General features: G+C 56.7%; 1 protein-coding gene across 1 annotated transcript in view; it reads left to right on the top strand.

Annotated features, from left to right (window-relative positions):
- The window catches only part of DNM1 (dynamin 1), a gene marked incomplete at its 3' end in the record, with an annotated part of 32659 nt that extends 21217 nt beyond the window's left edge, over positions 1-11442 (top strand). The window contains exons 11-18 of the mRNA XM_011931456.1: positions 456-526; positions 744-795; positions 1000-1011; positions 3229-3342; positions 7395-7504; positions 8404-8509; positions 9616-9786; positions 11185-11442. Of these exons, the coding sequence (XP_011786846.1) occupies positions 456-526; positions 744-795; positions 1000-1011; positions 3229-3342; positions 7395-7504; positions 8404-8509; positions 9616-9786; positions 11185-11442 (894 nt within the window). The remainder of the gene's footprint in view (positions 1-455; positions 527-743; positions 796-999; positions 1012-3228; positions 3343-7394; positions 7505-8403; positions 8510-9615; positions 9787-11184) is intronic.

The raw sequence follows: 11442 nt of genomic DNA, 5'->3' as shown, positions 1-11442 counted from the left end.
TTTTCTTTTCTTTTTTCTTTTCTTTTCTCTCAGGGTTTTGCTCTGTCTTCTAGGCTTGAGTGCAGTGGTGCAATCTTGGCTCACTGCAGCCTCAACTTCCTGGGCTCAATCAATCCTCCCGCCTCAGCCTCCCAAGCAGCTGGGACTACAGGCACATGCCACTACGCCTAGCTAACTTTTGTATTTTTTGGTGGAGACAGATCTCCCTATGTTGCCCAGGCTGGTCTTGAACTCCTAGGCTCAAGCAGTCCTCCCACTTCTACCTCCCAAAGTGCTGGGATTACAGGTGTGAGCCACCACGCTCAGTTTTTGTCTTTCACTGATGGTAGGGACCATATTTATTATGGATACTAACCTTCTATATGTGCTGCAAGTATTTTTCTCCCAGCTTGCCCTGCGTTTTAAAATTTTGTGGTGTCTTTTCCGCTTGCCCACCAACTTACCTATCCTTGAAGGTCATGCTTCTCATCGATATCGAGCTGGCTTACATGAACACCAACCATGAGGACTTCATAGGCTTTGCCAAGTGAGTGCTCTCCCTGAGCAAAAAGTGAGTGCTCCCTGGGCAGAGAAGGTAATAACGTGTGTGTATGTGTGTGTGTGTGTGAGTGTGTGTGTGTGTGTGTGTAGAGCCCAGGTCTGCTAGGTTAACCCTCTGGGTCCTGTGCCCACTAAGCAGTGGGCAGTAGAGCTGGGCCTCTTGAAAGGAGAAGTTCTGAGACTCCTCCTCTCCCTCCCATTAGTGCTCAGCAGAGGAGTAACCAGATGAACAAGAAGAAGACTTCAGGGAACCAGGTGAGTGGGCCCCAGCAGCCCAGCCCGAGGGATGGAGGGTGCCGGACGGACGCCAGACTCTGAGAGCTCCTCCCTTGAAGGGAAGAGTCCCAAGGGGGCCAGGGACCTGTCAGCCGCCAGCCACAAGCCTCCCACTCTGCCTCAGTAACCCTCTCTCCTCTCTCCCCGATGCCTCTCGTGGTTGCTATGGTTACCTCTTTGCAGGATGAGATTCTGGTGAGTACCAGGACTGGGGCTCTCGGCTTGTGTAGTGAGGGGGCGGAGGGTCCATTGGCAGTGGGTAGGAGGGCACCCTTTGGCTGAAGCTGCTTATACACACCAGCCCCTGGCATTTCACACCTGCCCTCAGGCCAGAGGCAGGCCCAGCCGCATCCACCCGTCCATCTGTGTGCACCAGCCAAGCACCTACTTCAGGCAAAACTAGACCGTGTGGGACTGGGTGGGTGAGAAGGCTGGGCCTGGCATGGAGTAGGTGCTCCTTAAACATCTGTTGGATGGATGGATGCACGTGAGTGAGACACATTTTTAAGAAGCTGACAACCATCGCCTCCGAACTTGAATGAAGAGACGAATGAGAAGTCAAGAGAAGTCAAGAAGTCACTGCTCACCTGGCCTCCTGCTCTCTGTCCTTAGATGTCTGCGGAAACATCCCTGGTCCGAAGCGCTTGCTCAGTTGTACACATGAGCCCGAGGGTCCTCAGCTTTTCTTTCCATAGGTTCCAGAGGCCGTAGTTTCTTTGTAAGACTCTAGGTGTTTATGTGATTATTGGCTTAATGTCTATTTCCTTCCCAGGCCCCACAAGGGGAGGGCTGAGTCTGTCCCGTTTATCATTAAATCTTCAGCTCAAGCCCCATGCCTGGCACGCAGTAGGTGCTCAACAGAATGAAGGGAGGAATGAACATGGTATCAGGATAATTCAATTTGGCCAACATTAGCCGTTGCCTACACGGTGCTGGCCCCTGGACAGGACGTGGAGACCTGGGCCTGCTAGTAGGGCCCAGCTAAGGCCCCTGAGAGCTCCATGCAGGGTAGGGATTGGGAGAGCAGGAAGTCCCTGGTGCAGGGCTGCAGAGAGGGCTTAGGATGAGCAGAGAGGAGTTCAGGGTTGGGTGTGGCCGAAGGGGAGGACAAAGACTACAGGTTAGGGTGGGGAGCAGGTGGCAAGATCTGCTGGTCACATCCTGGGACAGTGGACTCAATTCCAGAGACGGTGACAAGACCCTGTGGGAATCCTCGCCTGATCGGGAAGGGGTGAGAGAGGCAGCTGGTGGCCTCCCCTCAGCTCAACTGCTGCTGGGCTGTGCAGCTTGGGTTCTCAGCCAGGCTCTCAGGGAAGCCAGAGAGGCATAAGGAGGGCTCCAGAAACAAGCCTGGCCCCAGAGGGCTTTGCCACCAGCCCCAGGCCCCCTTGGGTCTTCTCTCGATGCTCAGAGAAGAATCTGGGGAGGTCAGGGTCCAGGAGGGAGCAGAAGCAACTCCCTCATCCTCTTGGTCTGATCCATGGCCAGCGCCTGGCCAGTGACCCTACCCCCGAAGTAGAATCCACAGGACCTGGACTGTGGCCATGGCTCTGGACAGTCCTGGGGACAGCTGCTTCCTGCCATGAAAAGGGACCTTAGCTTGTTACTCTGGGTACTTCGTGGCTCAGCCCTTGCCCCTGGGGACCTGGAGCCAAAGACCCTTAGAACCATACTATCATAGCTTTTATTTATTCATACTACAAATATGTATTGATCACTTACTATCTGCCAGGCCTTCTGCAAGGTGTTGGGATGTACTAGTGACCAAGAGTTCACCATTTAGCAGGGGAGGCTACATCGACAGATAATCACACACACGCATGCAGAGAAGTTAATTAAAAATCGAAATCATGTTACAGAAGTCAACTTCAGGGAGTGATCAAAGATTATTATGGGAATCCTGATTTATACTGGGGGCCAGGAAGGGCCTGCCTGAGAATGTGAATTCTGAGCTGACACCCGAAGGCTGAGTGGGAATTTGCCAGGCAAAAAGGAAGAAGTGCTTTCTAGGCAGAGGCAGCAGCAGCATGTGTAAAGTCAGAAACACATCTCAGAACAGATAAGACCTTAAGCTTTCAAGACTCACAGTTGGCTTGCCCAATCGCCCCCATTAACTGTGCTTGCATACTCCTAGTGACAGGGAGCTCATCCCCTACCCAGGCCTCCAGTCCCTTACTCGGCCAGGTCTGCCTGTCAAAGGCTCTTTATCCTGAGCTGATCTCTGCCTTCCTGTCTTCCACTCTGTTCACTTGTGGTTCAAACCAAGGCAGGTCTGGCCCCCACCCTCGCTGACTGCCAGGCCTCCAAGAGCTGGGGGAGGGGTGGGGTTTCAAATGCCTCTCTTTGCCTACCCCATCCCCCACAGGGAGGCTCAGGCCCTGTCTGCTGACCTCCTGCCCCATCACTCTCCAGGTCATCCGCAAGGGCTGGCTGACTATCAATAATATTGGCATCATGAAAGGGGGCTCCAAGGAGTACTGGTTTGTGCTGACCGCTGAGAATCTGTCCTGGTACAAGGATGATGAGGTGAGTCAAGGGCCAGTAGTCATCAAGGGGCTGGGCCAGTGGCCAGAGTCAGGCTCAGACCCTCCTATGGGCTTAGAGTGGGCTGGACGATGGAATAGGGTTTTAAAATGTCTCATCAAAGATCCGTGGGCAGGCCGGGCATGGTGGCTCACACCTGTAATCCCAGCACTTTGGGAGGCCGAGGCGGGTGGATCACCTAAGGTCAGGAGTCTGAGACCAGCCTGGCCAAAATGGTGAAACCCCGTCTCTACTAAAAATACAAAAATTAGCCTGGCATGTTGGCAGGCGCCTATAATCCCAGCTACTAGGGAGGCTGAGACACAAGAATGCCTTGAACCCAGGAGGCGGAGTTGACAGTGAGCCGAGATCGCACCATTGCACTCCAGCCTGGGCAACAGAGCGAGACTCCGTCTCAAAAAAAAAGGATCCACGGGTGGAGTTGGGATGCAAGGGTCCAAGGCAGGTGACCCTGGGGGTTCAGGGGGAGGCACCCTCTCACCCAGGTTGGAAGAAGAAGATGGCTTAGCAGGACCGAGGACCCTGGGGCTAAGTGCCCTGGGGAGGGTGGGCAGGGGCCTTGGGTGCCCCTCCCTGACCCTGCGGCCCAGCGGCCTTCCTGTTTTCCCGCTGCAGGGCGTGCCGCCTCCTCTGTGGCCCCCACAGGCCCATGACACACACGAGTCCAGCTGCCAGACACCCGGTTAACCCCTGCACCCCAGTCCCCTAGACCCCTGCAGTCCAAGGGAAATGCGCAGAGTGCCCCCAGGCTGAGGGGCAAGGAGTGTGGGGGCCCTGCCGAGTTGCCACAAAAAAAACCCTCCCCACCCACTAGGGTGCACAGAAGCCCCTGCCACCTCCTTCCCCTGTTGCTGGTCTCCTTTAAGAATGAGTCTATTTGGCTTTCACATCTGGATTCCAGAGGTGACCAGAGAGAATGGGGAGGGCTGGGGGTGGGCTTGTGGTAATGAACTCCAGCTGGCCAAGGAGTGGGGGAAGGGACCCTCTTCTTCCTGAGGGGCTGTTGGAGGCTACAGCACCCTCAATGGGGGAGCGGGGCTCTGGGTGGGGCCTATGATTTTGGCCTCCAAGCCCCCTCCCAGGTCCCTGTCTCCTCCAAGTTTGTCCTGGGCAGGGGCCCCAATTCTCCACCTTGGGAGGGGCCCTCTGTCGTCACTGGTGGGGGCGCCAAGCCATCTGGACCTCATTACCCCAACCCTGGCCTCCCCCAGCATGGGAGCCCCTGGAAGGGATGGAGTGTGCGGTGGCGTGGGGTGCGGGTAGGGGCCGGCTTCCTGCCGGTCACTCTGCAGGCTGCCTAGATGCCCCCATGGGTTTGGGGTCTCCCATGTTGAGGCTCCTTACACAGGGCCAAGGAGACCATGTGACCTGGGGCTGAGGGCCTGAGACCTGGCGACACTGTGGGGGAGGGGCGCGTGCCACTGAGGGGGTCCCCTGTCCTTGTGCCTGAGCGTGTAGCTCTTTCTGGAGATTTTGTGTACATCTGAGTTAAGTCGTGTGCGAAAACAGCTCTGAGAATCATATGTGGGGAGGCGGGAGCGGGCTGTGGGCTGTGGGTGCTGGGAGGCAGGGTGTGTTTGTGTGTGTGTCTGTGGCTTGTGGGTCTGGTGTGTGGGTGTTTTTTAGGAGTGTGTGACTGGGGTATAAGCATCTAGGTGTGTTTGGAATATGTGGTCTGCATTTGCATCTGGGGGTGAAATCTTGTACCTGCAGAGTGACTCTGGGCACGTGCCTGTACTTGGGATGTAAATGCAGGTGGGTGTGGGGAGGGGGCTCCGGAGGGAGGGTGTGAGTATGGGGTGTTTGAGAATCTGTGTATGTCTTTGAGATGTGAGAATGGGGGGAGTGTTCCAGTCGTGAGGGTGTGTATGGGTGTGTGTGCATGCACTTGTGTGTGTCTGTTTGGGACATGGGTGTGAGATTGAAAGTATGGGGGTGCTCATGTATGTGAGTTCTGGGGCTGTGAGTATCAAGGTGCATGTATGTTGAATGTGAGTGGATTTTTGCACTAGGACCACTGGGGATGTGGAGGTGGTCCAGGCTGGTGGGAGAGTGGTCTGTACTTCTCTACCCAGCCGCCAGCCCTCAGGTTTTGGGGTGAGGGAGGCTCTTTGGGCAGACCGGCAGCTGCCCACATCCCCAGTCCCCATTGACCCCCCCCATCCTCTCAGTCTTCCTCGGCCACCCTTCCCCCATCACCGCTACCCCCCACCAGTCCCACAGCAGGGTGGCACCCTCATCCCTCTGTGCCTCCTCCCAGCCCACCCTGTGCCCCAACGCCCTGGCTCCAGGCTCCGGTTCTGGGATGGCAGGCAGGGGTCGGTCCAGCTCTCCAGTGGCGGCGGCGCCGAGGGTCTAACCCAGCCCAGCCTAACCAATGTGCAGACTACTGTACAATTTGGGAGTCCTGAACAGATAGTCTAAACACTGGGTAGACGGAGTGGAGGTGTCCTCTGGTCCATCCAGGCAGCAGTGTCTGTCCATCCGGTGGGCGCTTCAGCCCCGTCCCCTGGAGATCCAAGAACCCCCCAACCCCAGCCTGTGTGCCCCCGGCCCCAGACCAGCCAGCCCGTGATCCCCTCTCTGCTCCCAACTCCCCTTCTGCCTCCTTTGACGTGGCAGGGGTGAGCGGGAGCTGGGGCTGAGAAGGAGGGGCCTGAGGAGGGGGCCGGCCGGCAGGAAGGGAGGGGTGGGGGGAGGAGGCCGCTCCTACCTAGTGTCCAACCCCGAAGCGCAGGGCGGGTGGCGGCAGGGCCTCTCTCGAACGGTTCCAGATGTTCCCTGGCCGTGTGTGCAACTTCCTCCTCTCCTCCCCCAGCCGCCCTCTGGGGCTCCCGGCCACCCGCCTGGCATAAAGAGGGCTTTATGTGGCTGCATGGGCCAGGGGGGCTTGGGGGGCAGAGAGGGGTGGGCAGGATGACGCCAGGACAGGGGAGCAAGGTCCCCCTAAACTCAGCCCCCTACCTGAGATGCTAGGCAAGGCTCATGCCCAAGCTCTTTGAGTCCCCAAGGCCCACACAGACGACCCCCGTGAGCAAGTAGGGCATGGGTGACAAAAACCCCTCCCCTCTCCCAGAGCCCCATCCTGGGGTATCTCCTCCCTGGATCCCTGAACCCCTCTCCTGGGACACAGCAGCCTACATACACACGTGCCCAAACCAAGCATACACATGGGCCTAGCACCCCACACGCCTGCGTGCAGATACACATAACTCCTCCTAGACAGCTTTAGACAAATCAAACACACAGCCCATTGTGCCACGGTGTGCAGGTAAGATGTGCACCCCAGTATAAGCGTGTGGTATAAGCTTGTGCGTGGCTGTGCAAATGTAGGCTTGCACAATTGCGACACACATCCACAAAGTGTGCACACATCCACATTGAGATGCAGACACGCTCACACTGACACGTGGTTCATGCTGGGCACCTCCCCAGATATACATGTGCACACACACAATAGGTAATATGTACTTGAGCTTTCATGTGTCGGCACAAACACACAACTACACACATGTTGCACAGACAGGCGCACCATCTCCAGGCTTGTGCTGGTTGCCTTATTGCTAACACATGGGGAGCTTGGGGGAGTGGGCTGAGCCAGCCCTTTGAAGCCGCCGGGGCTGGTGGCCCCCCTTCCTGGTCTCTGCAGTCAGGAAATGAAGTCAGAGGCGGCCAGGCCGGGGGCGAGAGAGGCCTGAGTGTGCGGTCCCTGCCTGAGGCCGGCCTGGCATGTATCCAGGACTTGCCTGGGGAGGGATTGTGGGAGCCTCCCACACTCTCACCTCCCCACCCCTCACCAGCCTCCTGGCCTCCGGCATATATGCGGAGCTGGTGGGACCGGCTGGAACGCCACTGGGGGCCGGCGGTGCCCAGGAGGCCTATGGTCCTGTGGCCAGGATTTTATCTAGCTGCACCTTCACAGAGGGAGGGGGCTGATGCTTAGAAGCCCCGGGCCAGTCAAGGGGACTCTTAGGGAGTGAGGTGTGGCAGAGAACAGTGCCAGCCTCACTCATGGCTCCTACCTCCACCCACAGGAGAAAGAGAAGAAATACATGCTGTCTGTGGACAACCTCAAGCTGCGGGACGTGGAGAAGGGCTTCATGTCGAGCAAGCACATCTTCGCCCTCTTTAACACGGAGCAGAGGTGCCTGCCTGCCCCTGGCTGTAGCTGCTGCAGTCCCAAAACCACCCGCACTGAGTAGAAGCTGGGTACAGGGATCCAGGGAGGAGAGGAACCTGCCCCAGGCCCCGCAGCAAGGAATCCACTGACAGATGCTTACTGAGTTCCTGCTTTGAGCTAGACATCATGTCAAGATCTCCCATCCCCTCCCCTTCCCTCCTCCTTCCCTCCCTCCTTTCCTTCCTCCCTTCCTTCCTTCCATCCTCCCTCCTTTCCTCCGTCCCTTCCTCCCTCCCTTTTTTTCTTCCCTCCTTCCTCCCTTCCTCCCTTCCAGTCTCCCTTTCCCTCCCTCCTTCTATCCCTTCCTCCCTTCCATTGTCACTGGTATAGCGCATGCTCTTCATGCACTATACTCTGCCAGGCACTGGAACCAAAGGGCCCTAGTCAGGCCTGGTCCTCTTCTCCTGCTCACTTTCCTATAGGGCGGTGGCAGTACCAGTCCTCTTCCTTCCTGACCCAAGGCTGACTCTAGTGGGCCCTCTGCTACTCAGAGATGAGGGTTCAGTCCAGCTGCCATCAGAGGGGTCCTCAGAGAGCCACAGAGGAAGCTGGTGGGGTCTGGGCCCCAAGCTAGAGACTTCACTGAGTATGGCTGTCCCCTTATCAGAGGTCCAGTCCCCTTCTAAGCATTTTGCCACTCACTTCACTGACTCCTCAGTGACCCGAGGAGGCAGGAATTCTTATTAACCCATCTTCCCAATGAGGAAACCGAGGCCGAGAGAGAGGAAGGGACTTGCACAGGTCACACAGCTGGGAAATGAGCTGGCCTCAGGCACGGTGACCCCAAAGTCTGGGCATACCCTTAACCCCCAGGGAGGGTGGGGCTTTGCCCATCTGCCCTCACCATCTGCCCTGTCTTGCAGGAATGTCTACAAGGATTATCGGCAGCTGGAGCTGGCCTGTGAGACACAGGAGGAGGTGGACAGCTGGAAGGCCTCCTTCTTGAGGGCTGGCGTATACCCTGAGCGTGTTGGGGTGAGTGGCAGGGCAAGGAGAGGAGGGGCAAGCATGATCCTGGGCCCCTGGGGCACCATCCTCAGTGATGCCAAGTCACGTCATGTTTCCCAGCCCTTATTTGGCTCAGAAATAATAGGAATCCTCCCCGCTACCCACTCTGGGGTGGGAACAGAGATAAGTCTCCTGGTCCTCCCATCCTTCTCCAGTGGCAGTTTCATGTCTCTGTCTCTGTTGCAGATGGCATTTCTACATTCCCCTTTCTATGATGGTGGTTTCTTGTGACTGCCTTCTCTTTCCTCCCCTATTTCACTGTGGCGATGTCTAGAGTGGCCTGAGAGTTGGGGTGCAGTGTCCCAGGTTCACTCAATCTCTCCCCTTTTCCCCTCTGTATGTTTCCTTCGGCTGTGCTCCCTGGTGGTGGCGGCGGTGACAATGTCGGTGTGTGGGCCTCCCAGGACAAAGAGAAAGTGAGTGTGCCCTTCTCTTGCCTCCTGCCAGGCATCTGCAGCCTGGCACCAGCTCCAGCCAGGTTTTCAAGCAAGGGACCTGGAGATATTCTTTTCTAATTTCTGGATTGGGGCCAGGCGCAGTGGCTCGCGCCTGTAAACCCAACACTTTGGGAGGCCGAAGTGGGCCGATCATGAGGTCAGGAGTTTGAGACCAGCCTGGCCAACACGGTGAAACCCCATCTCTACTAAAAATACAAAAGTTAGCCAGGCATGGTGGTGCGCACCTGTAATCCCAGCTACTCAGAAGGCTGAGGCAGGACAATCGCTTGAACCCAGGAGGCGGGGGATGCAATGAGCCAAGACAGCACCACTGCACTCCAGCCTGGGCGAGAGAGCAAGACTCTCTCAAAATAATAATAATAATAATTTCTGGATTGGGAAATTGAGGCAAATTCTAGGCACTAGAGTCAGAACCAAGACAAGGCTGAATCAGGGGAGTCTAGGGTTCTGAGAGGCACAGGGATGGGGAGCCTGGTATGTGTTCAGGCCAGTCGCTTCTCTCTGTGCCTCAATGTTCTGGGTACCTTTGGAGGGGCTGAGATCCTGGTGATGCCTGGAGCCTGGCTGCGTGGCCTGGCCACCCTGATGCCCTTGTGTTCTCCATGGCAGGCCAGTGAGACCGAGGAGAATGGCTCCGACAGCTTCATGCATTCCATGGACCCACAGCTGGAACGGCAAGTGGAGACCATCCGGAATCTTGTGGACTCATACATGGCCATTGTCAACAAGACCGTGCGGGACCTCATGCCCAAAACCATCATGCACCTCATGATTAACAATGTGCGTGCTCCGCTGCATGGGGGCAGGGAAGTCTTGTGGCACTGGGGACGCAGGTGTCCATGTTGGCCTGGGGGAGATGCCAGCCAGCCCTATGGGCCCAGGTCCAGGGAGGGAGGCACGGTCCAGACCAGAGCTGTCGGATAGAAATATAATGAGGGGCTGAGCACGGTGGCTCACACCTGTAATCCCAGCACTGTGGGAGGCCAAGGCAGGCGGAACACTTGAGGTCAGGAGTTCGAGACCAGCCTGGCCAACATGGTGAAACTCCGTTTCTACTAAAAATAGAAAAATTAGCTAGGTGTGGTAGCGTGAGCCTGTAATCACAGCCACTTGGGAGGCTGAGACAGGAGAATCACTTGAACCCGGGAGGCGGAGGTTGCAGTGAGCCGAGATCCTGCCACTGTACTCCAGCCTGGCCGACAGAGTGAGATTCCATCTCAAAAAAAAAGAAAAAAGAAATATAATGAGGGGCTGGGCACGGTGGCTCGTGCCTGTAATCCCAGCACTTTGGGAGGCCAAGGCAGGAGGATCACTTGAGCCCAGGAGTTCAAGACCAGCTTGGGCAACACAGTGAGACCTCATCTCTACACAGAAATTTTAAAGAATAGCTGGGGTTGGCTGGGCGCGGTGGCTCATGCCTGTAATCCCAGTACTTTGGGAGGCCAAGGTGGGCAGATCACCTGAGGTTGGAAGTTTGAGACCAGCCTGACCAACATGGAGAAACCCCGCCTCTATTAAAAATACAAAATTAGCTGGGCGCGGTGGTGCATGCCTATAATCCCAGCTACTTGGGAGGCTGAGGCAGAAGAATTGCTTGAACCCGGGAGGTGGAGGTTGCGGTGAGCCAAGATTGTGCCATTGCACTCCAGCCTGGGCAACAAGAGCAAAACTGCCTCTCAAAAAAAATATATATATATATACAAAGAATAGCTGGGGTTGGTGGTAGCACGTGCCTGTAGTCCTAGTTACTGGAGAGGCTGACATTGGAACATAACTTTGAGCCCAGGAGGTTGAGGCTGCAGTGAGTTGTAATCTTGCCACTGTACCCCAGCCTGGGGACAAAGCGAGACCCTATCTCCAAAAAAAAAAAAAACACACACACACACACTCACAACGAAAAACAAAACAAAAACTGAGTAGACAAGTGTTCTGGTGGCGTGATAGGTCCTAAGTCCCCTCCCGGATCTGTGACCTTGGTCAGGTGACTTTTCCTGTGGACCTCAGTGTCCTCATGTGAGCGAGAAAAGCGCGGTGGGGAGGCGAATCTTCCAGTCTAGGCAGTGTAGGAGCCGCGTCAGAAAAGCCATACCAGCTCACAGTCCCAGCAGGGCCCGGTGGGGCGGCCAGGGCGGCACAGGCATCAAGTCCCCACCTCCTTCCCTCTTTGCCTACTCGCAGACCAAGGAGTTCATCTTCTCGGAGCTGCTGGCCAACCTGTACTCGTGTGGGGACCAGAACACGCTGATGGAGGAGTCGGCGGAGCAGGCACAGCGGCGCGACGAGATGCTGCGCATGTACCACGCGCTGAAGGAGGCGCTCAGCATCATCGGCGACATCAATACGACCACCGTCAGCACGCCCATGCCCCCGCCCGTGGACGACTCCTGGCTGCAGGTGCAGAGCGTACCGGCCGGACGCAGGTACCAGGGCCGGCCC

Source organism: Colobus angolensis, unplaced genomic scaffold (genome assembly GCF_000951035.1).
Source record: "Colobus angolensis palliatus isolate OR3802 unplaced genomic scaffold, Cang.pa_1.0 Scaffold9, whole genome shotgun sequence".
NCBI classification, from domain to species: domain Eukaryota; kingdom Metazoa; phylum Chordata; class Mammalia; order Primates; family Cercopithecidae; genus Colobus; species Colobus angolensis.
The sequence above is the reverse complement of the archived record's forward strand: the minus strand, read 5'-3'. Positions and strand labels throughout refer to the sequence as shown.